At 41.5% G+C, this 27,611-nt stretch overlaps 1 protein-coding gene across 2 annotated transcripts in view; it reads left to right on the top strand.

Annotated features, from left to right (window-relative positions):
- Positions 1-24,553, top strand: part of UBE3C (ubiquitin protein ligase E3C) — a 58,478-nt gene extending 33,925 nt beyond the window's left edge. For both annotated transcript variants that reach the window (XM_048511284.1, XM_048511283.1), the window contains 7 exons: positions 498-630; positions 2,715-2,962; positions 12,706-12,918; positions 15,513-15,701; positions 15,799-15,865; positions 17,939-18,069; positions 22,842-24,553. In XM_048511284.1, the coding sequence (XP_048367241.1) occupies positions 498-630; positions 2,715-2,962; positions 12,706-12,918; positions 15,513-15,701; positions 15,799-15,865; positions 17,939-18,069; positions 22,842-23,012 (1,152 nt within the window). In that variant the 3' untranslated portion in view covers positions 23,013-24,553. The remainder of the gene's footprint in view (positions 1-497; positions 631-2,714; positions 2,963-12,705; positions 12,919-15,512; positions 15,702-15,798; positions 15,866-17,938; positions 18,070-22,841) is intronic.
- Positions 24,554-27,611: the final 3,058 nt, after the last annotated feature.

Genomic DNA, 27,611 nt, shown 5'->3' with positions numbered 1-27,611 from the left:
CATAAAGGACATGTTGTTTAAAGGGGGGTGCTTTTCATCTTCTCAGTACAAGAAACACTTTCTAAGGTTTAGTTGGTTCTGTAAGCTTTCAGCTAATTAGCAAACTGAATTCCCAGAACTGTGCTGCCATCATTTTGTACTAGCACCATCAAGGAGATGAAACATAGTTTCTTTGGGAAAATAAATCACTGTTTCTCAAAAGGGCAGTGATAAATGTCGGAAAATATGTTGTCCCGCTTTGTTGAGAGACTTGTTAAGTGGTACAGAATAGAATTATAACTTTAACCTCCAATTCATGAAAAGTCAGTTTCGTAGTTCTGGTTAGGGTGCAGTGCTTTAAAACTCTCCACATTCTCAGTTGCAGATTTACGTACCTTCAGAAACTCTCCAGTGTCTTTTTGTCGTATATTGTTGCATGTTGAATGCAAGTCCAAGTGTGGAAATGTGAAATATTAAAAATGACTTTTTTCTCCCTCTCCACCTACTCACATTCCAAGATTTTTCAAAGGCTGATCTACGCTGACAAACAAGAGGTTCAAGGAGAAGGTCCGTTTCTGGATGGAATTAACGTCACTATCCGAAGAAATTACATTTATGAAGATGCATATGACAAACTGTCCCCTGAAAATGGTATTCTTTCTTTAATTTTGTAAAATAAGGAATTCATACGAACTACTTGTCCTGGGAGTTACAAAGTTAAAAAATATCAGGGTTTTTTTTGCATGGGGACATTACATTTAAGTTGTGGGCTGAATTGGGCATCATGTGATAAGATCCCCCAAGAACTGTGCAATCTGGGCTCTAGTTCAAATTGACCTCTGCATGAGGAAGATCAGCATCTTGCAGTTATCTGGAGCATCTTGCAATAATCTGGAGAATGACGGCCAGTCGGACCCTATGAACTGAAGAGTGAGCAACGTCAAGCTTATGCTTCAGGGATAGTTTTAAGAGCTAATTAGAAATGGGATGATTTGGCATTGTTTGGGTGCTCAGATATATGTAAAAATGATTTTACATTGTGTTACTACTTAAAACTTCTTCAACGGCTTTATCATAATGCCTTAGGCAGTGGTGGCAAACCTGTGGCACTCCAGATGTTCATGGACTACAATTCCCATCAACCCCTGATGGCAGGGGCTGATGGGAATTGTAGTCCATGAACATCTGGAGTGCCATAGGTTCGCCACCACTGCCTTAGGACATCACATCCATGATTAGCACAGATCTCATGAATGGCAAAACTTTCAATTGGTTCTAAAGGTTAACTGAAATAAACTCAAATATTTCAGCTGGGCACATATTCTGTTTCTTTAACCATTGATTAATTTCCTCTGTTTCCTCCTTTTGGCGCTGCTAATTAGGAGAAACTTAGAATCTGTTATAATTATGTGGTTCTGTAGAATCCGCATATGTAGGTTTAGGGTCTCCAAATGTGTGCTGTTCTTTCCCTCATTACCTTAAAGTAAAAAATAGTATTCAGTGCACAGAAAGGAAGAAAGAAAAAGCTTGCTTTAAAATGTCATGAAACTTCTGAAGAAGTGGTGGGGAACATAAATCCAAGCTATTCTTCACCTGAGAAATCTGGTTCCAATATAAGTATCAGGTGTGTATGTCTTTGATAGAAAGCAATATAAATGTATTTAAAAAGTAAGTCATATTGTGACAGGCTGCCAAGAATTTTCAACTGAGAGTATAAACATTTGTGCTAGGGAGCAACCTGGTGGGAAATGAAAGGTCTATTATAGTGGGAAATAACTCCTTGATCAGATAAACACGGACATGCTGCTCAGTGTTAATGGGTGAGAGGGGAAGATAATTTGTCAATGGCAAGCTTTACTCTCCCTTCTCTAAAGAAATTTGGACAAGTAAAAAAAGACCAGGGAATGTTAAAAACAGTGGAGCCATATTCATTGAGTGACTTGTAGGTGATTAGGGAAAAAGGGCGAGCCTTGTAATTCTGAAAGAGAGAGTGAATGATTGTTTATACAGAACTGATACACATAACCTGATCTTATATATGTAGTGACTGCTTTAAAGTTGCCTGGCATGCAAGCTCTCTCTGCTTGGCAAATGTTGATCCAGGTATATCTGATGCAGGTTTCTCTGCTTGACAGGTTTAATGGGGCTTGCATTGATTTGGGAAAATTACTCTTGTTTATGTGGTGGATAACTTTCATAAATAGGAACCAACAAGAAATAATGTATATGAGTTGTAGCTCTGTCCAATTTATTGGGTCACTAAAATGGGTCAGCGTGAACCTATTTTTATATAGAATATACATCTGGCAAATCTATAATGTGACTTACAAATGATCCACAGAACTGAGCAACAACAATTAAACAGAAGCCAGGCACAGAAGACAAGCAGTCATTTGGTATGAGTGAAAAAGCATTGTCCGTGAGAAAAGCCCGTAATCTTAACTTTACTCCTGGATTGCTAGCCCTGTAGAATATAGATTAGCCTCTCTCAAGAAGGGCTTCCATGAGCTTAGAGCAGCCCCTGCTATACTTCTGCCAGGGGAGGTATACAGAGCAGGGCCTTCTGCTTCTATTCACAAGGATGTGCACTTTGGTGGAATCTAGGTTACCTGTTTTCCTAACTTTTTAGAGACATAACCGTTTGCTGTCTGATCTCTTTGGAACATTGTTTATATGTGCATGGGTGTGTGTGCAAATTCTTACGCAACCTTCCCCCCTCCCCCCGTTTTCTCCAGAACCCGACTTGAAAAAACGGATCCGTGTTCATTTACTTAACGCCCATGGGTTAGACGAAGCTGGTATTGATGGCGGAGGAATATTCAGAGAATTTCTGAATGAACTGCTTAAATCAGGGTTTAATCCTAACCAGGGCTTTTTTAAAACCACGAATGAAGGATTGCTTTACCCTAACCCTGCTGCACAGATGCTTGTTGGAGATTCTTATGCAAGGCACTACTATTTCCTTGGGAGAATGCTTGGAAAGGTAATTAAATATATTTACCTTACACATCTGTGTACCTTACATACCTCATCCATTTATAAAAAATGCTTACATACCTTAATACCTTACACAGATGTAGATGTGATAAAGACGAGTTTTTTACAAGATGTTTTCATAAATGGAGGAAACTTAGGGAAACAATAGCAGGTTGATATAAACTCTGTTTCCTTTTGAGGAAAATGACAGTTTTTTGTCGCAGGCACGTAGCCGCATTCAGAGTTTCTGTGGTTACTTGAAGTGTGGACATATTAATCCAGGATAGCACTTCTGTTTTTTGTTTTTGCTCAATACATGTTTAAATTGTGGTGCACACCTTTTGGGTAGAACCTTGTGTAAAACAAATGTATCTGAGTAGATCATAGACCCGTGGTGGCGGACGTTTGGCATTCCAGATGTTATGGACTACAATTCCCATTAGCCCCTGCCAGCATGGCCAATTGGCCAAGCTGGCGGGGGCTGATGGGAATTGTAGTCCATAACATCTGGAGTGCCAAACGTCCGCCACCACTGTCATAGACCATGGGATCTGAAGGTAACTGGTGTTACTGAAGATAAATTTCTGCACTGGGGAGACTTTTATTGCCTGAATTGCCAAGAGGATGGAAAACCCCAGTGGTGGCTGGGAGATTTCTTGATACTGAATTGTCTGATGTGGTTTTGTTCATAGATTGTCAGCCCTGGCCAATCAGAACCAACACAGCAACTCCGGTAGCACCAAATGTGCAAGGTTTATTAGGTGGGATGACATCACATCAAAATATTTACTGGGCAGACTATGTTTATGGGGTGGTTTGCCATTGCCTTCCTCAGTCATCTACCCTTTACCCCGGCAAGCAGGGTACTCATCAGCCTCAAGAATGGAAGGCTGAGTCAACCTTTAGCCAGCTGAACCTGACTTCCATTGGGATCGAATTCAAGTCATGAGCAGTGTTTTGACTGCCCTACTTCAGTTTACCACTCTGCCCCACAGGGGCTCATTAAGGCTTCTTTTTGCATTACCTTTTAAAGGTGTGCATATAAGGCTGCAGGTCAGAACTTGGGATGAATTTTGCTATGCAGATAATCACAAATGTCTTGTTTTGAAGGATTCAGGCATATTGGTCCAATAAATTATAATTCCTGATCCTCTGTTGGAGCCTTTGTCTCTCCTTTAGGTTTTGCCATGCAAGACCCCACACAAAAATCCCTGTGAGTAGTTGGTGCTTAATTAGCTGCTGTCTCTGACACCTTAGGAGACCTGGGAAATAGTTAGCGTTTACCGCAGCAGTGGTGGAAAAGGAGCTGTTACCCTGTGCCTGAACACTGAAGTACAAAATAATAAGAAAAGCTTTCCCTTTTGTCGGGAAAAGCTGAATAGCTTTGCCGTTCTTACGCTTTGAAATCCAAAGGAAACTGGCGGCTTGTCATTTTGAAAGCAGAGAAATATTGCTGTTTGTGCTCCGTGTTTACACAAGAAACAAAATGACTGTGTTACTTAATAATTAGCTGTACCCAGGTGCAGAAACGCCCTTTAACTGGCATGTTTGGAAAGCTGATGAATTCAGCAGCAAGATAAGGCACAGCCTTACTATTCAATCTCTGCCAGAATTGCGGTTTTAGTTGAAGACCTCATTGAAAACTCATTCATCCGTTTATAAAAATGCTTCCATTTTTCCCATTTGCAAATAACTTCTGAAATGCAGTAGTATGTTAATAGAAGCCTTTGTGTAAACAGATTGCATATGCTGAAAAGGAAGCAGTCTGGCATCCAGAGCAATTTCTTATTTGTATAAACTAAAACGCAAAGAGCGTTGCCACTAAGAACTCTGTTTCAGTGTTATCAGAAAACAAATACATTAAAATCGAATAATTTATATGCATTCTGTATGGGTTCAGATAGCCTTTCAGAGGTGGTGGTCAAGTATGCTTTGCTTAGCGTTAAAGATCTTCCCTAGAAAATGTATTTTGTTCTGACTTTCGTTGAAGAAACTGTAATTTTCTCTGCCAGTAGATAGTAACACCTGCTCCCAAAGATCTAGATATTTTATCGTACATTCAAGTCTTGATACCCGCTCATGATTAAGCGTTAACATGCCTCCTTAAATTTTGTTTTGTGTGGTGGTGATGTGATTCTTAGGGCTACCACTTGTGTTGGGCTGGGACACCTGGTTCCTTAACAGAGTCGTTAGAGGCCAGAATCCAACTGCAGACATTTTCTCCAGTCCATTTGCAGTGGAGAAAGCCAACCTTGAAAAATGTCGGGGTCAGGCAACTGGGAGCAGGCGATTGTAGCCTTTTTCCAAACTGATTGCAGCTTGGAATATGGTTACACTGCAGTCCTCGAAGGTTGACACTCTCTCTAGATTGGAAACGTTAGAATTAACCTGGGGTGGGGGGGGGGGGGCAGAGCAGAATTCTGACCTGCTTTGGGTTTTAGGAATTGAATTCTGTTGCTTCTATCAATGAGAAATATTCAAAGGAAAATATTAGAAATCTTGCCTGCAAAGTTTTTAACTTCCTTCAAAAAAATCAAGAAGTTAATTTCACTAGATCATCATTTGCTTCATTTGCACCAGCAATGTTGATTAAGATTCCTATGTATTGTTAATAGCTTACAGATTTGTACTTCTCTAATATAGTTGTTTCCAAGTAGAATAAACCAGCCAACAATGTAAAAATCTAAGGATTTGATGTTGAGTGGAAATGAAGATCAATCAACTGCTTGTTAACGTTAACTTTATTTTTTTTATCATGATAAACACACATAGTAGTAGTTCTCTACATACTAGTTATTTCACATTACCAATTATCTTTTCATTACAAATGACTAAACTAGTACCAGCATTATAAATATGTGGAGAGCACTAAAAGACCACTAAAAGTGTGGTATTTTAACACTAAATCTTTGAGGGGGAAAAGATTGTATTGATTGATTGTGATATTTATTGGGTCATAATGTATTTAAATTTTCTTTAATGCATATGTTAGCGATTGTTTACTGTGATAAAGTACACAAAGGTCCCTGCAAGCAATCCTACATGGAAAGAATTACCTCATGTCAGTGGTCACTTCTCAATTAAAAGTTCCATTAGCAGATGATTCCAGCCTCTGGTTTGTGTACTGATTGCATTTTATAGCCCCTAAATCAGGCTTCTGGACAGGGAATAAATAAACAGTTAAAGTATGTGGTAGTGGCATCCTGATCCCTTTTTGCCTTTGGAAACACCTAGGTCCATTTAAGCCAATTAAGTTCAGAATATTTACTGAAATAAATTGTTGTGCTTGAACTCTTACTGAAAATGAATACTTTGCTGTTTTGAAGCTATTGATTCATCTTGATGCGTGCTCTCTGGTTGCATTAATGATAGTTACTTTCACACAGCTTTGTTGAAATTAATCACGTATGAAGTATAACTTCAAGCTGGTAATTCTCTTTTAAGAGATCAATTTCGTTTCTGCGTTTGCCTGCTGCAGGAGAATACTTCTGAAAATTAGTACTTTCAGACGCATAACGCTTTTGGACCAATACAGTATGTTGGTATTTGTTGGGAACGCTTATTAGACCTTTTGTCATGCATGCATACAAAGTATAAAATGTGATTTTTAGGCTTCTATCTGAGAGATGAGCATATTGGGTTGGCCTGAAGTCCAGAGTCCTGCCATATCTGTCTAAAGGGTTCATGAAATGGCTCTGATCGTCACAAAAAGGTAGGAATCAAATCAGTAAAATCAACAAAACACAATTGGAAGCTGCATGGAAACTAGACATAGAATAAAATGGAGTCTGACTTAAAATCAATCTGGCAATAAATATAGTCAAGCAGCAACTGAAGGTCGAATGGGAGAGCTTTGCAATGTTGTCCTTCAGCTCCTAGCCTGAGGGTCGTATCCTAAAAGCACAGGTGTCAAACTCGCGGCCCTCCAGATGTTATGGACTACAGTTCCCATCATCCCCTGCCAGCATCATGCGGGCAGGGGATGATGGGAACTGTAGTCCATAACATCTGGAGGGCCGCGAGTTTGACACCTATGGCCTAAAGAGGGGGAGAAAGAGACAGGCCTGATTTTGATTTTGAAACCTTTTCCTCTGTTTGTTTTTAATATATTTTTCTTTTATTGTATTTTTTTTGCATTGTATGCCACTTTGGGTCTCCATGGAGAAGAGAATGGTGGGATATAGGTTAAAAAAAAATCAGTACTCCATCATACTTAAAAAAAAAAAACTATCAAAGGCCGTGACTAAAAATAATATACCTGGTCCCTAAAACGATACAGTCTGTACCCTTTTCAACAAAAAGAATGAAGTAGAATTGTAAGTTCATCCACCACGTGCTAGACTGTCTTTGTTTTAGAATGCTTCACTTGGGTCCTAGTGCAGCCTAACAGAACTAGGTAGGCACTAGGACCTAAGCAGAGCATTCTAAAACAAAGACCAGCTACCAGGTGGTGGATGAAGTACTTAATTCTTTCAGTTGGAAGGCTATAGATGCTACCACAAAGAAGGCACTTTCCTTTAGTGACTGGTCACCTTACTCAAGAAAGTGGGAATGCATGAAGGAGGGCCTGTTCCCAACATTTTAACCGATAGGAAGAAATAGATATGAAATAAATTGATGTCTTAACTATCCTGGTCTTTAAATATAGTAGCCTGAACTTTGAATTGAGCTTGTTTTTAAGGGCAACTTCTACCAAATCCATTTATTTATTTATATTTTTATCCCACCCTATCCTGCCTCAGGGCAGGTTACAGCATAGGATAAAAGTAATAAAACCTGATAACCTAAAAACAGTTACAATCAGTAAAACCTGTTTTAATTCCATAAAACCTATTTACATTTATTGAAATTCATAAAACCGATTTCAAAAAGTCATTTTACTGGAAGGGGGAACCCATCTCTTTAGCCCAGGGGTCTTCAAACTATGGCCCTCCAGATGTTCATGGACTACAATTCCCATCAACCCCTGCCAGCATGGCCAAGTGGTAGGGCTCATGGGAATTGTAGTCTATGAACATCTGGAGGGCCATAGTTTGAAGACCCCTGCTTTAGCCAAAGGCTAGGGAAAACAGGTGCATCTGCTAGTTTTCTAAATGCATTTAAAGAAGCTGCTTGATGCACCTCAGGGGGGAGATGGTTCCATAGTCTCGGGGCCACCTCTGAAAAAGCCTTATCTTGAGTCTCCACTTTTTTTACCACTGAGGGTACAGGTTCCATGAGAAGGTAGTGATCTGCTGATTTGGGGGGATGGGCACATTGATATGGGAGAAGGTGTTCCTTTAGATATTAATCCAGTAGTCCAGTCTGGGTATGAACAGTATGTGGAGAGCTTGTCCAAGTCCTGGATATAAAGGAAAGGCTGCACTACCTCAGGCTGGGTGAAGGGCCTGTAGGCCTCATGAGGAATTTGGGTCTCCATCTTTAGACCAGATCTAAAAACATCCAATTTGCAAACTCCTCTTTTAGAGGGAGGTCAACAGGCTGTCCCTATAAACCTTCACCGGCATTATAATTGACCAATAATGACTTCTGACTTGACAGTTTATTCATCCTCGTGCAACCCAGTAATGGCGCCAAACACTTGTTCAGGACATTTCCCAATGGCCTCACGGATATATTTTAAACAGCTTGGAATACAGAATTGAGCCCTGTACAAGGTCTAGTTATCCATCTGAGGAGATGGTCTGAAACCATAGAGGTCTCCCCCCCCCCCCCCCCCCGCCACTCCGCCCATCTCAGTTGAACTAGAAAGATGCAATTCGTATCGAACGCTACTTGAGAAGTCCAGGCAAATCAGGTTGACCAGGGCATTTGCTGTTCCAAAAACAGAAATGAAACTGGGTCCAAAACACTTCATCCAAGTATACCTGAAACAGCGCTGCCCACTTTGCACAAGAAGATATTTGTCACCAATCAATAGTTACTTCAATTATCCATGTCCAAAGAGGAGATTTCCCTTGATAGAACCTCACATCTGCCTTCTTTGTAGCAGCTGGACTTTCCCCCCTGTTTAAGGAAGCAGTAACTACTCCACAGGCCCTCACATGCAATTGTATCTGCTCTTAACTGTTCTTGCTATGTATGCTAGGAAGACATCTTTTGGTTCTTTTGAGTTAAAGGATTTGAGTATAAATTAGGTAAATACTTCAGTGTGAGAAAACATTGGCTTTGAAATATGTTCCACCAATTTCAGTGTCTTGTGTATTATAGATCAGTTCCTTTGCCAGAAGGGATTTCTGTTTCTTTTCCTCCCTTCTCTTCTGCAGCCCCCAGATACCCCTTGAAATGCTGCTCCTGGGGCATGTGGGACCCCCAGAAGCAGAATTAAGGGGAGTTGGAGATCCGCAACTGGGAGGGAGATCCACAAAATTGCCCCCCTGGTCAATGGAAATACTCCGTGGGAGCCAACCCTATGTAATTTATTTTAAGTAAACATATTTAGTTTGCATTTTTGGGTATGTGCCTAATGCCCACAATATTATTCACACACAAAAAGAGCCCAGGGCCAACTTAGATACCAGTGGTAAAGTTACAAGAACTGGTAAAATTGCTACTTCTGCTGGAAAGAAATAGTAGAATGGCCCCGTGGATCATGGGAATTATTCTTGTTCCACTGCAGGAATGTAAACTGAGGTTCATTTTCCTTTGTCTATTTGTCGTAATTGGAAAATGAAAGAAAAATGTGGATTTCACTAGGATTCAGAAAATTCCAGGAGTTTTGGGCATGTGTACATGTCCTGTGCAATGCGCGGCTTACTGTATTTTGCCACCTGGAAAGAGCAGAGCTCAACTGTGATTAACTTATCAGGGACTGATAGTCCATTTGAGAAATGTTCGCTACAAAACTTGCCTTTTATTCTAATTGGAATATTAACAATTCATCTTACCTTATTCATGAATGTTTGTTTTGCCTTTTATATTTGGAAGAACTTGGCTATGGGGAACCATGGTAGTTAAAATTATAATCAAGATTGCACAATCAAGGTGGCTTGAAAATGCTTTACATAGTTTTTAGGTAGATTAAGTTCTAAATGTTTGCAGTGGAGATACCTGAAGATTGATAGTGATGCATTTGAAAAGCATTATTTTTTTATTGATTCTTAATGTAGTAAATTACTAAAGTTATTTGGCAGCAGACAGAAATGGCCTGTGATGTTGTTCACATTTATTCTCCTGATAGCACCACAATTTGCATTAATTGCATTGCTAGTGCACTCACTTATATTAAAAGGCTTCTACCATAATTAATCCTTTTTATTTCAAATCATTTTGGCACAATTTCCAGCAATAAACACTCATAAAAGACAGACACTTGAAAAATAACATGCAGATTCCTTCAATATACCTATTGCTATTTTCTCTTGACAAGAAGTTATTGATAGGCCTCTAGGAGCCAGTGTTACATGTGGCTAAGAATTAAGACCCCCGTGAAAAATGGTAAGTGGATTATTTTGCATAAAAAATAGACAGTTCTTGAATCTGTGTAATTAACCTGTGTTTAGAAACTACCTTGATTTATGCCTACATTTGTATTTCAGTTGCATACATTATGGAAATTTAATTTATAATCCATTTAGCTGATGTGATCATAGTGTTTAGAGCCATCATTTATTAGTGCTTGTATATTAAATACTTCGAAGGCTTAAACCTGACTTGCATTTGTGTAAAAAGGGGAAAAATATTCTTTTGTATTTGTGCTTGGACAAAATTCCACTTTAAATTCAGGTAGCTTTGAGACATTAAAAAATTAATTGGGAGAGTTGTTACTAATTCTGAGCAGCAAATAGTGACTTTACAGATGGCAAATTAATGATTTACGCCAGGGGTGTCAAGCCAGATCGGGAATTTTGTTTTTTTGGTCTTAGCTGGCTAACAGGCCTGAGAAACCCTCTAAAGGCAGCCACCCCATCCCACTGTGGGATCTCCAGGCCACCCCCCCATGTGCCGTTTTGGGGCCAGCTGAGGCAGTCCCCCCACCCAAAGTCAGGCCCAATCGAGTCACTTTTATTTAATATCCAGCCCTTTCAACAAATTAGTTCGATTCTCTGATTTACGCTTCAGGTTTCCTTTTTGAATTCAGCTGCACAAATGACGGTTTCAGCTTCCACATCTTTACTAAACCATACAGTTCTGCCAAACCCTCTTTGGCGTTGATCTAATTGTTGATACCTGCTGGGCGATGTATCCAAAATGTCACAAAGCCTCTGTGCGCCATTGGTGGGCCATCGTGGTTGGTGGTGTTTCCTGCCTGTTTAGGTCCTGTTTTTTCTTCCTGATCCTGGATGCACAAAGCTTTGAAATGTTTTGGGCTTGGAGCGATACAAAATGGCTTAGCTGCTGTTATGCTAAATTGATGCTGGGGCAGGAATAATTTAGTACAGGTTAATAATTAATGTCCACCCGCTTCACAGAATAAAAGGATGAGGAACTTCATTGCTTAGAGCTGAGGAAAACTACAGTGAGACACAATCTAAGCTTCTGGTACCAAACCGGAAGGTGCTGTTGTCCATTCTACTCTGGACATCACTCTGTTCCAGAATTTTTAAAATGCCCTGTCTGCCTGGCACTGCCAGTTAAATTGGCAACTAAACTCCAATAGCACCAATAGATGAATTGAAAATGGGCCTGCAGCGTTATATAAAAGAAAGGAGACAGTTCGTTTTTGCTGCAAAATGACTGAGGATGCTACTTTCATTTCCAGAAGAACTTGGAAAATGCTTGATGGGTTTTAACATGTTTACATACCCTCCTTTCCCTTCTTAACGGAACAGCTGAGTTAGCTCACAAACTCGTTACATGGAGCATGTTTTGAAATGTCATAGGCTTACAATAAAACACCAGCAACGGCCTTATAGGTTGCATCCAGAATATGTCTGTCTGTCTGTGTTATGCCACTGGGAACAAAAGTGAGGTGTAATAGCAACCCTAGAGGTAATTTTTGGTTGTCTTGAGGATTGGTGCAAAGCACAGAATTCAGCAGCCCGAAAATCTCTACTGCCAAAGCACTTCAAAACCTAGCTGTGGGGATTGGTTTACAACGTGTGGGCTTGCCTGGTAGAATCTCCAAAAACGGGGTTAACTGCAAATATCAGAGGGGCAAGTTTTCAGTTTTCGGCAAAGCTGCTTTGCTCTTCTCCGTAACGGCCAGAAGCGGATAATCTGCAAAGTAAGCAAGCAAACACAGCTACGCATAATAGGATTTATTTCTTTTTGGTGTAAGGCTTGTATTGGAGCAGAGTATTGACAGGCTTATTTTAAAAAAGCAAGATCATGTGCAGTCATCTGACTTGTGTGACTACATTGACAATCGCTTCTGATAGACAACTGCCAAAGGATGCTCAAATTATAACAGAAAAGTGATGCCTGGACAATTGGCCTGCCGCATGATGAATAAAGAACATTTTTGTGTGTGTTAGCTAAGAATAGCAGTCACTGACCTGGATAGCCCAGGCTAGCTGGATCTCGTCAGATCTTGGGAGTTAAGCATGGTCAACCCCGGCTAGCACTTGGATGGGAAACCTCCAAGGAAGTCCGTGGTTGCTGTTCCGGCAGTAGCAGACTTGTTGCCTTGAAAACCCTGTGGGGCTGCTGCCATAAGCCAGCTGCAACTTGACAGCATTTCCCTGCACCCAGAATAGTTAGGCTGTCTCCCCGGATCGCCAAACCATCCGTGAAGGGCTTGAGATAAAAAGAAATGTCTGAAATATGAAAAAGCTAATGAGTGAATGTTTCATTCTTTCCGTTGTTTAGGCTTTATATGAAAATATGCTTGTCGAGCTTCCGTTTGCTGGTTTCTTCCTCTCCAAACTGCTGGGGACGAGTGCGGATGTGGATATTCATCATTTGGCCTCACTGGATCCTGAAATGTACAAAAATTTGCTTTTCCTCAAGAGCTACGAAGGGGACGTGGAAGAACTCGGCTTGAACTTTACTGTGGTGAATAATGACTTGGGGGAGGCACAGGTAAGCATCCCAGTTGTGTTTTCCCATTCCTGGTGTAGCTAGTTAGCTATTAATTTCGCTGCAGCATTTGTATTCAGATGCCGCGTTGATAAGGCACATCGTGCACCGCAACTGCTTCTCGTGTGACCGAGTGTCAAAGCATCTGGACTCTGACCATTTCCCTTCTTGGTCTGACACTGTTTTCAGTTTTATGTCTCAACCAAATAACATGCAGTGAGACCGAAACTGAGTAATGTGTCAAATTAAGACATCGTTGCAAGAAATATAAACAGCTGCAACACTTTACACGGACCACAGAAGTGTTTAAATGTTGGGGATATGAGGGAAATATTTATTTACACATGACAAGATAGTTGTTGGCGATTCACATATTTTAAAGCATGTTTTTAAGACACTGAATCTCCCATGGAGGGCGATTCTTTGTGAAGTGGGCAAGGATAAAAAAGCACTGTGTTACGAAAGAAACTTTCATATGTGTACTGTGAAGTCATATTGTCTCAGTTACTAGCCCTGAAATGCACGCCAGTCATCTATATTCTAATAGTTGGCCAAATCTGATGATCCCTAAATCCAGTGGCTGGAGCTGTGAATGGGCAAGAAAGATCTTTCAACAAGCCAGAAAAGGCCCCAGGTTTGCAGAAAAAAGTGGAATTTAAAAAAATACGTTGGGGGTGGGGGTTTAAAAATCCAAAAATGCCATAAGGAACACCTGTAATTTTGAACAGTGGATATTTCCAGTGGCTGTTGCTAAGCAACCACAGATTCTGAGGGGGAGGGGGAACCACAGAAACATCCAAAGGAAATAGCAACCACAGGAAATAGTGGAGAGGGAAATAAGATCTCTTCTGCAAGTTTTTGCAGGTTCCCTCTTGTATGATTTATAAAAAACAGATTTAAGTTTACCGGATAGCCCTCCGAAATAAAATGTGTATGTTTCAACTAGCCAGAATGTCTTGATTATCTTCAAGACTATTGGGACAAATTCACAGGCCCATCGCTGCAAGATAGTAGAGTAGCAGTGGCTCTAAATATCTCAAATGCTATTTTGAATATTGCTATATTTTCAAAGGCAGTCTTTATGAAAATGTCCAGCTGTGGAAATTCTTCTCATTCAAGTTGCATAATAATTACTTGGATATCTCGGATTGCATTCAGAACCTGCTGGAATGTGATCTCTTGGAATGTTTGAAGAATTCAGTCTAAATTTGTGGATCTGCTGAAATTTTGAGCATTCATCTATTAGTAGCCTCACTACATTTTTTCGACTGAACTGCATGATAGCAAAATACTTATCGTTAATGTTTGTGTGTTCATAATGGTTGCTTTTGTAATTTTACTCGGATACATTTAAATGTATTCTTTAAAAATAGGAATAAGCCAATTCAGGTATAGTTTTAAACAAACTGTACAGTTCTGTTTTGCCACCTAGTGGCAAAAGATGCAACAGAGCAGTAGGCCATCCCCAGAAATTCTGTCTTGTTGCTTCTGACCACAAAAATTTGCGGTTAAACCTTTGAGGGACACCCAGGATTTGTAGTGAAATAAAGTTAAATGTAGTTCTTTTTATTTATGTTTTTACAAGCAGTTCTCTACACCTGCTGTGTGGTTCAAGGGATCACAGGAAATTGTCTGGAAACCAGTAGAGAAAAATTCAAAGGAAGTTGAGTTTTAAAGCTTCCTGATTTGGGTAGAGGCTGTGGCCCACTGGTTCCACATCTGTTTTGCATACAGGTGGTCTCATGCTCATTCCCTAGCATTGTCAATTAAAAAGGATTACAGGTAACAGGTGATATGGAAGACCTCCACCTGATACCCTGGGGAGCTGCGGTCACTCAGAGCAGATGGTACTGACCTTTTTGGAGCAAGGATCTGACTCTGTATAAGGCAGCTTTGTGTGTTCATGTGTTAAAAATGACATAATTTTTTTTAAATCAGAAAATTTTGAATTCTGTGGGGTGTCTGGGAAGAAAGTGCCCCCGCCCATTCCTGGAGTTTACCCATTAATTGCATTTCATTTTTGTATTATATGTTTTCTAAAGTGTAGATGAACAGAGGTTTTTTAAAAATGTAAATTTCTCTGATCTTAGATGTGCCATTTTAAATTCTTTATATTCCTCATTCAGAGCTTCTGAATTTTTTTTTTTAAAGTTTCAGCTGAGTCTCTGAGGGAGACACCTTTGGCAATATGCCAGCAAATTATTTCATTTCATTATTCGATTTATAACCAGCCCTCCCTCCCGTAGGGCTCAGGACGGCAAACAACAATAATATAAACAGCAAACATCATGGGTCATAGTCAATTAACAAAACATCAATGGGCATAACATTATGAAATAGTAGGAACATCAATAAACATAAGCAATATAAGCAGCAAATAACAATAATCATAACATTTCACATGGTAAAAATATAAGCATAGCATCACCAATAAAAACATCAATAAACATAGCATAATACCGTAAAATGTGACAGTATAAACAAGATAACAATGGTCATAACAGTATATAAAATGTGACATTAATGTTGGAGTAACAAACCAGGTCACTGGTGAGAGAGTGGGACTTCCATGTCATGGATGATCTTTATTTTTACAGGTGGTTGAACTGAAGCTAGGAGGAAAGGATATTCCCGTCACCAGCGCTAACCGTATTGCATACATCCATCTTGTGGCAGACTACAGGTTAAACAAACAGATCCGGCAGCATTGCCTGGCTTTCAGACAGGGTCTTGCCAACGTTGTTAATCTAGAGTGGCTTAGGATGTTTGATCAGCAAGAAATTCAGGTAGCAAACCATAATTCGATGACTATAACATAATAATTACAAAAAATAAATTTATGACCACACCTGAAATATGTTTTTTCCTTCCTGTCCTTTCTAGGTTTTGATTTCTGGTGCACAGGTTCCTATCAGTCTGGATGACCTTAAAACTTTTACCAACTATTCAGGCAAGTACAATGCAGTCAAACGATGACTGTTTAAGAGGATGAGATCGAAATCTGAGTATATTCATGGGGAAAAGGCAGGTTGTGTAGAAAATGTTGATCTTTTGTTTCTTAAAAACACACCAGACGTGAACTAAAACACTTTCAAAACCAAAATCACTCCAGCACTGACATCTGCTAGCTGGCAGCTCTTACCACCATTCTCCGCTTTCCCACAATGCTTCAGTCTTGGGACAGTGGCATGTAAACAATCAAACATAAAATGTACTTCCTGCCATACAAACACTCTTGTTGATTTTAATGAAGAGGGTGGCTAACTTCCTCCCATTGAGATTAATGAAATATAATTACCTTAAATTCAGTTGGGTCGTGCTTCACATGAATTTAAATATGAATGTTTTTCTTCACTTTCTTGACAAGGTACCTGATGGTTTTGTTACATTTCTAGTTAACAGACTATTTTATTACTGCAATAATCTGATAGACAATATCCGTAAGGTACTCCTTCCTCCTCCTAATAAATGATGGCATTTGGTCATTCTACAGTGTTGTCTCCAAAAAAGGCATCTCTGAATTTTTGCTGTTGTTGCAAACTGCTGCAATAGGCCTCCCCGTTGGATAAGAAGATGGGCAGAGCTGTGGCTGGGGAGCCAACTGCTGCCTTTCTTGGGCAAAACAATTTTGCTACTATGGTCCATACCCTGGTAACATCAAGCTTAAACTACTGCAGTGAGCTCTACATGTGGCTGCCCTTGAAGAGTGTCTGTAAATTGCATTGGTATAGGTTGATTTGGCCAGAATGTTGACTTGTTTTGGTAATACCAGCACGCTAGTCTTAGTCCATCTATCCTGGCTCCCAATTTGTTTCTGGGCCCACTGAGTGCTGTGGTATTAACCTTTAAAGCCCTGTACGGCTTGGAGTTAGCATTCCTCAAGGCCCGCCTGCTCCTTCCTGACCATTAACGGTCATCTTCAAGGTCCCTTCTTTGGGTGTCCCTTCCATCTGAGGTTAGATGGGTGGCAACCCAGGAAAGGTCTTCTCAGTGATGGCCCCAATATTGTAGAATTCCCTCTCCAGGGAGATTCCCCCTCTATCATTGTCTTCTGACAGCGAGTGAAGACTTTTCTGTTTTGTTTGATATTCTCTTGTTGACCCCTCTTCCTTTTTATGTATTTTTGTGTAATTGTTTTTAATTGTTCATATATGTATTATAACAGTTTATTTTGACATTTTTGATTATTTGCCACCTGGGGATCCAAAGACGAGGGGAAAGTTGGCATTCAAAAGCTTTAAATAAATAATCCTTACAATGTTTTGATTAACGGGCAGGTAATGGTTGAGAAACTTATTTATTGTGCGTTACTTGATTCAACCCTTTTCTTCATGGAGCCTAGATTGCATGTGCTTAAGGCTACCAGATAAGTCTAACCTCCAAGTCTTGGTCAGGCCGGGGTCCGTAAACAGTTTCAAGTACCTTTTGCTCATGGTTTCATTTTTGTTGATTATCCTTTTTATCTTTTTACTAGCTTTCAGAATATTGGGCTTCTGGCAGCACAATGAATCTCATAGATCAGTGGTGATGAACCTATGGCACTTCAGATGTTCATGGGCTACAACTCCCATCAGCCCCTGCTGGTAGGGGCTGATGGGAGTTGTAGTCCATGAACATCTGGAGTCCCATAGGTTCGCCACCACTGTATAGATGTTTCAAATTAATTGCATCTCTTAAAAAGCACTCAGAAGTATCTGGGGTCAGGTGCGCCATTCTGTTGTTCTCAGTCTTCACATTTCAAATGGGGAGCATGGCTCAGCACAGACTCGCTCTCTGATGGCACGTGGAAGTTGGGAAGCTTGCCTATCTGGCATCCTTCAGCGAATATTGTAAAAACTGAGCCAAAAAAAGGCACCAAGACAATAGTGTGCACAGGACTATCTTAGCTGAACATCTCTGTGACTGTTCATATGATTCAAGTGTACCAGTATGTTCAGACAGCGAGGCTGGCTGTCTTCTCATGATGCACAGTAGCAGTGCTGCTCAACTTTAATGCAACTTGATTTTCTTTTGGAAAAACTAGGTGGTTATTCTGCAGATCATCCAGTAATCAAGATTTTTTGGAGAGTCGTAGAAAGCTTCACTGATGAAGAAAAACGTAAATTATTGAAGTTCGTGACCAGCTGCTCCCGCCCTCCTCTGTTAGGATTTAAGGTATCCATTTTTCCTGTCCTCAGATTTAATTGTAATTTAGTCTAGTTTGTCGAAGACATGATGCCTCACTCTTAATAATTGAGGAAAATATATAATAAAGGAATAGTACTTAGTATTTGCACCTATAATGTGTTCATATATAGTACTGTCAGATCATATAGGTGACTTTTGGCAACCCCTCACGGGGTTCTCAATGCAAGAGGCAAACAGAGGCGGCTTTCCACTCCTTTCCTCTGCGTAGGAACCCTGGTCTTCTTTGGGAACCACCCAGTGGTGGAATCCAAAAATTCCAGTAACAGGTTCCCATGGTGGTGGGATTCAAACTGTGGCGTAGCGCCAATGGGGCTGGGTGGGGCATTCCGGGGGTGTGGCGTTCCTGGGCGGGGCTGTGGCAAGGACGCAGCCGCTGCGCCGGTCCTTGGGCGGGAAACGAATGCACGCAGGTGCAGGCTGCCACGCACGCCGGTGCACCTCCTGCTAGACTGCTTCAAGTTCTGCGCGCTGATGCTGAGAGGAGGGGCGTAACTAAGGCCAAAATCACCAATTAGTCACCCCGTCTCGGCACACACAAATAATTAGTAACCTACTCTCGAGAACCTGCTGGATCCCACCTCTGGGACCACCTGTCAAAAGTACTAACCAGGGTGGGCCCTGTTTAGTTCCCAAGATTTATTTATTTTATTTATTTATACTTTGGGCTTCTAGACCGCCCCATCCCCGAGGGGCTCTGGGCGGTGTACAGCAGATAATAAATACAATTTTAAAACATCATAAATAGGCTAAAACTTATAAAAGCAGCGAAAACTAGCTAAACATGTAGTACTTAAATGCAAACAGTATAGGTGTAGGTGGCTCTGCCAAACACATAAATTCTTCCACCCTCAGGGTATTCTGTAGGTCTAGATAGATGTTATAGGCCTAGATGTAGAGGCCGGCTGAAGGTCCAGCGAAAGGGGCCAGCTAGCCAGCCAAGGGGGCACCCATCAGCGGCTGGACTCTCCAAAGGTCTCGGGCGGAACAGCCTGCAGGCCCCGCGGAATTCACCAAGGTCCTGCAGGGCCCTAACAGCTGGTGGGAGAGCTGCTCACCAGGCCGCCAGGGGCTGCAGCCCTGGCCCGTGTGGAGGCCAGCCGCATCATCGAGGGGCCGGGGACCACCAGTAGATTGGCCTCTACCGAACGAAGAGGCCGTGTGGGAACATATGGGGTGAGACTGGGCCAGCCAATTTTGAGGAGGTATTTATTCATTCTTAATGTAGTCGTACAGCACACTCTCTGATAGATTGAGGTGGTTTACAGTTAAGAACTAAGAGAAGACAAATGGAGTAGCAGCACTCATCTTTGTTCCCTATTTTGCAACACCCGCCTAGAGAGCCACAGAACTAGCAAGAAAAAAAAACTGGGAGTCAGGGTGTTAAACGAGCTTGTTGTTGACACTCAGTTTGTCTGTGTGGTTTATATAAATCTAGGCTGCGTGAACTCCGTCACCCGCTCAGCAATTCAGAGTGCCCTTTTTTTTAAGCAGAAGCCCAAATGGCAGAAGGGGAACCACCGTTCTTTTCTTCCGCTTGTTCTTGTTCCTCAGCGCTGGGCTTTAGAACCAAGTTGTCCACGGCTGAGAAGGCTGGCAGGGCTACAGTCACCCGAACAAGACTCTCCCTCTTCCCCCAGCAATGTTTTGACTTTCCTCACATTCAGTAGAATGCGCACACACAAAATTTGACTGATTGGAATCGGGCTGTGGTGGCGAACCTTTGGCACTCCAGATGTTATGGACTACAATTCCCATCAGCCCCTGCCAGCATGGCCTGATGGGAATTGTAGTCCATAACATCTGGAGTGCCAAAGGTTCGCCACCACTGGAATAGGGTATGCAGTTCCACCCCACTCTTCCCCTAACCCTACCCCCAGCTCCCAGGACAACCTGGTCTTTTGTACCCCCTGTACCCCTTTCTGTGCCCTCCAATCCTGCTATTGTAGGAGGTGGCAGTAGCAATGAAGTACTGCTCGGCCTCCTGCTGAAGCCGAGCTTGCGGGAGAGCTGCCCCTCCTTGGTTCTGTGGAGAACAAAAGGCCTTATGGAGCAAAATAAGCCCCATCATTGTCTGCTTCCTTTCAAAGTCTGGGCTCACCAGGAGCAACTTGGCAAACCTGAGCATGAGTAGCAGTTAGTGTCAGCCTATTCCCTGGTCCAAATCCTCACTCTGCCATAGAAGCTTGCTGGGTAACTGTAACCTGTTGGGAGGATAAAACGAGGGAAGGTCAGAAGCTGCTTTGGATCCCCGTTGGGAAGAAAAGTGGGGTGTAAATGAAGTAAATAAATCAATGTTGCATCAATGGAGCAGTAGAGTAGAAAATAACTGTTTATATAGAACGGGTCGGCAACCTTTACCACCCAAAGAACCATTTTGGACTTGTTTTCCACGGCCCTGAAGATCTACCGAGCCGGAGAGGCGGCTCCACACGGGGCTGCCTCCGGTTCGGCCCCTCCACTCACCTTTCCTTCCAGCGCTGCTCTGGAGGGCTGGAGGGACATGCCCACGCTACCCTCCGACTTTCAGGCCACAGGGAGCTGCAGTATAAGGCTGAAAGAGCCGCATGCGGCTCTGGAGCCGCAGGTTGCAGACCCCTGATATAGAAAATTTATATTTCACCACTCTAAAGACCTCTGCCATGGAGTGGCAGAGATTCTTGCCAGTCTTCAGTACTAATGAATGACTCTCCCCTCCCCAGTAGGGGACGCCAAGTAGTTTTCTATGCCGCCTATATTGAGACAGATGCAGCATTACCATGATGAGCCCTTGTAACCCAGCCAATGTGGCTCCATTTTGAGCTGGTAGTCTAACTCCGGGATTGTAATATATCCTTGTGCAGTACTTTGAAGATGAAGAGCGCCGTGTACTGTAAGTAGTAATTAGTATTTGCCATGGAATAAGTGGATGCATTAAATGAAAGAAATATATTGAGGGCAGCAATTAGTGCAGAATGTCTTTGGTAATTAATTGTATATACCAGTATTACAATAGGAGATAATTAAATGTTGCTGTGAAGAACATAACTTTCTTCTCTCCTGGCTTTGAATTCTTGTCCATGACTACATTGGGGAACTCTCACCTTCTGCTATAGTTAGTGCAGCCTCATTTAAAAGACTGTCGAGTGGCTTAAAGTACTTTGCTTATAAATAGCTTGGTCAGGTTGTCTTCCATTTTAAGACAAAATGGGGAAGCTTCTCTGCCAGCAGCTTGGGCTTACCATAACATATGCTGCAGCTAATTAAAGTTTAATAAGTTTAATAAATGAGATTGTTACAGACAAAAAAAAATCATTAAAGTGCCGTTGGAAACTGTTAAGTTCCAATCAGGTCACACAATGAATTGATGATGCTTCACGTTCCCCTTCTGTTGCCGATTCCCGTTGCCCGGCATTTAATTATGCAACAAATGGTGCCCTTGGCGTGACACTTGCATATATAACTTCATTTTTAACATTTTTAAAGCGTAAAGTGGGAAAATTCAATTAGCATTTTGAAAGGAACACTAAAAAATACAGCATTTTACCCTCGGCATACATTTTAAGGCGTCCATTTAAACAATAATTTAACTTAAAATCTCATTAACCTCCTGGCTTAGGGTGTCAGGATTCCTCCCGCCCCTCCAGTTTCTAAAATCAGACAATCTATTTTCACTCACTGGAACATTTGATGAAATTAATACACTCTTGCCAATGAAAATAGAACTTTGGGCATGATTCACAAATGTCCTCGGTATCCCTAGTTGTGGGGAGAGATTTGATGTTCTTGAACACAGAGCGAGTTGTCCTTTAAGGGCTGAGCCCAACCATTTTGCAGTGTAAGTTTGTTTTCAACCTTTAGAAGCTTTTAAGGACCAGGTGTCACTAAAGCACTCCTGTGTGCTATTCAGCATCCTATCAGAATAGCAAGCTATTGGGCAGTTAAAGACCAACACTTTGTAAAGTAAGGCTCCACCCTTAGACATTTGAAAAAGTAAATCCATAACTATTAAAGGGTTCAGAAGGTCTAGACCAGGGGTGTCCCACCCTGGCTGTCCAGATGTTCATGGACTATGATTCCCATCAGCCCCTGCCAACATGCTGGCAGGGGCTGATAGGAATAATAGTCCATGAACATCAAGACAGCCAGAGTGAGACACCCTGGTCTAGACTATCCTTGGACATGTTACTCTGTAGCAGAGCTGACCTACGGTGCCCCCCAATGGCTTGAGTCCTCAAACTTCTGTCAAAGATAGAATACATTTTCATGTAAATGATCAGCTTTGAGGCACTGATCTGGATTGCCCAGGCTAGCCTGAGTACAGTTTCACAATTTGGCTTTAAGGGGTTCCTCTAGGGCAGGGGTCTGCAACCTGTGGCTCTCCAGTTGGCCATCTGGCAGGGGCTGATGGGATTTGTAGTCCATGAACATCTGGAGAGCTGCAGGTTGCAGACCCCTGCTTTAGGGCAGTGGTTCTCAACCTGGGGGTCGGGACCCCTTTGGGGAGTCGAATGACTCTTTCACAGGGGTCGCCTAAGACTCTCTGCATCAGTGTTCTCCATCTGTAAAATGGATAAATGTTAGGGTTGGGGGTCACCACAACATGAGGAGCTGTATTAAAGGGTCGCGGCATTAGGAAGGTTGAGAACCACTGCTTTAGGAGCACACAGAAAATGCCCTGAAAATTCTGGTGAGATTTCTTCTCATTTTGGAGGGAGAAGCGTGCTGTAATTCTCCATCTTTATGTTTTCTTTCCTCCCCAGGAATTGTATCCTGCCTTTTGTGTCCACAACGGAGGATCAGATCTGGAGAGACTTCCCACTGCCAGCACCTGCATGAATTTACTGAAGCTCCCAGAATTCTACGATGAAAACCTTTTGCGGAGCAAACTTCTTTACGCCATTGAATGTGCAGCTGGATTTGAGCTGAGCTGAGCTAAAGCGGAATCAGACATCACTGCGCCGAAGGACTAAATCAGTGCCTGCTCCATAAGCAACGCCGATGCTGAGCTGGCTAAGGGAATTCCGTGCAGGCTTCTGTAGCTCAATGTCCTATCAAGCACTCTACAGTAGCCTTCAGTTCTAGCGAAAGGTGCTAACTTGCTCTCGTTCGTTAGCATTTACCTACATTGACGCTACCTTGTTCTGATTTGAATTAACGAATGCTGTGTGCAATTTTGGGGAGGGTTTTCCAAGGGAAGAGCATGTTTGAGCACAGCAGCCATCTTAGTGAAAATAACCAAAGATGAAGCTTTGAGTTTGTGCTGTTCAAAATACAAATAACTTCACAAGCTGGCAATAAAGCAACGTACAAAGCAGCCACTGGGATGGAAACAGGGTGATGCCTTGGGAGAGGGAAGCAAAACCATTTGTCTGAAGTGTCCCGGAAACGAGAGGCTAAAAAATGGCTAGGGGAAGTAGTTCCATGTCTTTTTTTTAAGTGGCAGAAATTGTTTACAAATCTTTCTGCAACTGCAGTTTGCTACAACTGAGAGAAGAATTTGCTTTTATTATCTTGGTAGCAAGTGGTAGAGAGAGCTTTTATATCCTTTCTGTGTTTTGAAACCCAGATGGTCATGCTTGGTCTTCAGTTATTATCTTAATTTTTTGTCATGATCAGTTGGATGTTGCTGCGGGCTGACGAAGCTGTATCCTTGTGGATTCCCCCCCTCTGCAGTTTCATTTTCTCCTCTGTGCCTGTAAACTTTTTAAAATTGTATCAGACTTCTTCAGCGTATAGGGTATGATAGTTGTGACTTTGAAAAAAAAGCAAATATTTGTATCAGCTATTAAAATAATTTTGAACTGCAGCAATCAGGCTTTATCTTTTATATCGGAAAGCCTGCAAATGTTCACATAATCTCATTTGCTTCGTACACCCAGGATAACTGTGTGTGTGTGTGTGTGTGTGTGTGGTGTGTACAACATTGGGCTGCTCTCATTGTTTTCCATGGCTTAAGCACCTAGGAGCCCATTTTGCACAGCTCACGCTCTGTCTGGACATGGAGGAAGGGAAAATCTGACACGTGTCTGTATTTGAAATGTTTGTTTCATGTGAAAGGAGATGGTTGAGGAATAGTCCCACCGATGGGTCAACACTTCACGTGCAATTCTTGCTTTAAAAAAACTATATATATTGGAACTTAAATCATCAACTGAGGCAGAATCAAGTTCATCCTTTAGCATCTATTTAAGAAGATCGAGAATTTTATAACAGGGGTTGTGCTATTCATGGTCTCCTGGACTTAAAAAAAACCCCAACTATTTTACTGCTGCAGGAAGCTCCTGAATTTCATATTTAATTAGCAGTGAATAGCAATATATTTTAAATGTGCAAAAGAGCTCTGAGTGATTTTAATATGTTTACTAGTGTTAGTACAAAATGTATAATTTCATGATTTGGATAAAAAAAATGAAGTGTTAAAAATACTATTTGTAGTCCCAATGTATAGAAATAAAGCAATTGTTTTCTTTTTGGTTTTGCTCTAAGCTGTTTTCATTATGGAAATTGTTACAATATGCTGCCTGTTCTTTTCCTAAATGTTGGCTGCCTGTGTATGTGTGAGTGTTTTTTTTAAACGATAGATTATAGAGTTAAACACAACTTATGCCAATAAAGGTTATGAAATGAAAAAAATGAGTTAAACACAGAAGGACTATAAAACCCCCACCCCCTAGTACTACCCACTGCCTTCTCTTAAAAACAAAATCTGAACATTTTCTTTAAGAAGCTTTGTTTATTTTATACAGCCCAACGTTTTAAATATTTTACAGTTATTTTTGAATTGACTTCATTTTGTTTTATTGGAACTGCCTTGTTTTGTATGTTGTACAGTGTAAATTAAACTTTTTCTAATGAATCATACACTCCCAGAATGTTGGTGGCTATGCCACATTATTGGTATGATTAGTCACTATATTGACTCCTATTATTGCGTATCTCTCCAAATACTATGTGGCATAAAACCAAAGACACAGCTGGGATTGCAAACAGTCCACAGGTCTTATGTGTGTTTAATGGATTTGAGCAGCTCATCCTCCACTGTTTCATACCATAAACAATATTCCACAGTGGCTTGACATATACCATGAGAAGATGGTATATACCAAGTTCAAAGGGCCCTTGGCTGCCTTGAACTAGTGGCATGGTTAGTTGGATTCTGGCCTGTATCAGTTGAAGAGACCTGCCATGTTATTTGAAATCCTTCCTCAGTTGCTGAGCAAAGAACCAGTTTAAAATTAGTATTTGCGTAGCTGAAATGACTCAATGTAACATTTTTCATTATCATCAGGATGGTTAGTTTTTGCAGCCCAAACACTGGTGGTTGGCATGTCTTATTTGGAAGTAGAACACGAGATCTCATACTAAGTAATAGATCTACACAGGAGCACCCTGTGATATTTTTTTAACATGCACTGACATAAATCAGTGCATTATTTCCACCTGGATTACTGGCAGCTGTTCGCCTCTATCACTCTCCTTTATTTAAAGCAACTCTTAAAAGCCCTTTCATCCCAAAACATTCTTTGCCTGCCTTCCATTCTGCTTGCATAGGTTATAACTTGAATATTTGGCTCTAGAGCGCAAGTTGCCATTTCCAGTTTCCTACATTTTACAGGTATGGGCCAGTTTTAAGCTTTCTTTCAACCCTGCATATGATGTTGCCTGCACTGCTTATATGTATCCATTCTCATGCGGGCAAGGGGCAAAATCACTAGAATGTCCAGCTATACTGCAGCAAAGCCTTTTTCCCATTCCATCTGCCTGCCAGACAGGGTTAAGAGGCAATTGCAAGCAGGGCGGTGCCATCCAAATTACTTTTAAGAGGTGAGACGCTTTTCTTCTGGGAATACTCTGGAGGGGAAGATGTACGATAATAGGTTTCAGTCTGCAGTTGACAACCTTCCAGTCTCTGGCAATTTAGGAGTATTGGGAGCTGTCACACTGGTTTAGAGACATCAAGAGGAATTCCCACACATTGATTGGAAGTTGGGTGGAATAGCTTATAATCTGCATATTTTTGCATGTGAATGCAATGATACTTGGGGAGTGATCAGTTTTAGAAGGAAATTTTCTGATGTGTATGAGAGTTTTGGTAGAATCAGGGAAAGTAGTAAAAGTCATCGATGCAGATTCCAGGGAGAAGGGATGCCTTGCAGCTCAGTGAGAGGGAACATTCAGTAGCACCTTCGGGTCAAACAAGCATAGCACGGAGCAGAAATTTCCAGCACTGTCTAGGGATGCCAATTCTGCATTGGGAAATTCCTGGAGAATTGGGGTGAGGTCCAGAGAGGTTGGGGTTTGAGGAGGGACCTCAGCAGGATATAATGCCATAAAGTCAACCCTCTAAATCAGCCATTTGCTCCAGGGCAACCGATTGCCATTTTCTGGAGATCAGCTGTAATTCCAGGAGATCTTCAGTCGCCACCTGGAGGCTGGCAACACTGTCAGCAGTTTTGAAATTTTGAGAAAGGGTAGTGGTTGCCATGCCATATATTTGAAGATTCCAAGTGATGTATCCTCATACAATGGGATGGGTGTTTCCTACAGACTTAACGGCGATGCCTCTTTGGGCTTTCTAAAACACCTCTTATAGTGTTGTCAGCTCCGGGCTTGAAACATTTCCAGGGATTTGGGGTGGTGCCTGGAGAGAGGACAGAATTTAGGAAGAGGAAGCAGCTCAGAGGAATGTTGTACCACATCTGGGTAAAAGGTCAGCTTCTCTGCCTCATTTATTTTATTAGATTTTTATCCCACCCCGCCCCCCTGCTCCTTCCTTTGAGGTCACTTGCATTATGTCACCCTCTCCCCTTTCTTCCCTCCTGATATCACTTAAAGGCTTCTGCATGCCTTTGTTCTGTAGTTCATGCTACTCATTTAACCTTACATACGCACCTGGCTGCTATTCAGTTATGTTCCTTGCAACCTAAAAAGCTCAGAATCCTCTTCAGATATTTCTCAGTGTTAGGGAGAAAACTCCACTCTGAAGACCCATTAGAAAATGCCAACAGCTGTTCCATGCCTCTATGTTCCCAGTTGATCTCTAGCCCTTTACAAGTGAGTTTCCTTTCCTCTATGATGTACCATAGACAGGGGTTCCATTGCTCCATTGGAGGCACCCCAGTTCTCCAGGAATTTCCCAATCCAGAAGTGACATCACATAACTCTAGAGGATCTGGACAAAACTCTATGGTAAAGCCTGGGGTTTCCAGCTCCCGGTTGGGAAATACCTGGAGATTTGGAGTTGGTGATACTGACTCTTTCAATTTATTGGAACGAAATATGAATGTTATAGGTTTCTTGCCTTATGTACAATGTTTATGAGAATTAGTTACTAAGTACTGTCCCATTACGCTTCTTGGGTTGCCTAAGTGCCCTCATTGTATGTTTTGTTATTACATTTATATCCAGTTGCATATTATAATATAATCACAATATATCTTTATGAATGGTGTATGACTTATCTACTGATTTTATACTCGAAGTAATTGCATATACCAATTAGTTCATTGCCTTGTGTCTCTATATATACA

The sequence above is a fragment of the Sphaerodactylus townsendi genome, linkage group LG11 (genome assembly GCF_021028975.2).
Source record: "Sphaerodactylus townsendi isolate TG3544 linkage group LG11, MPM_Stown_v2.3, whole genome shotgun sequence".
Taxonomy (NCBI): domain Eukaryota; kingdom Metazoa; phylum Chordata; class Lepidosauria; order Squamata; family Sphaerodactylidae; genus Sphaerodactylus; species Sphaerodactylus townsendi.
Note: the sequence above shows the minus strand (reverse complement) of the source record. Positions and strands in the feature narration are given on the sequence as shown.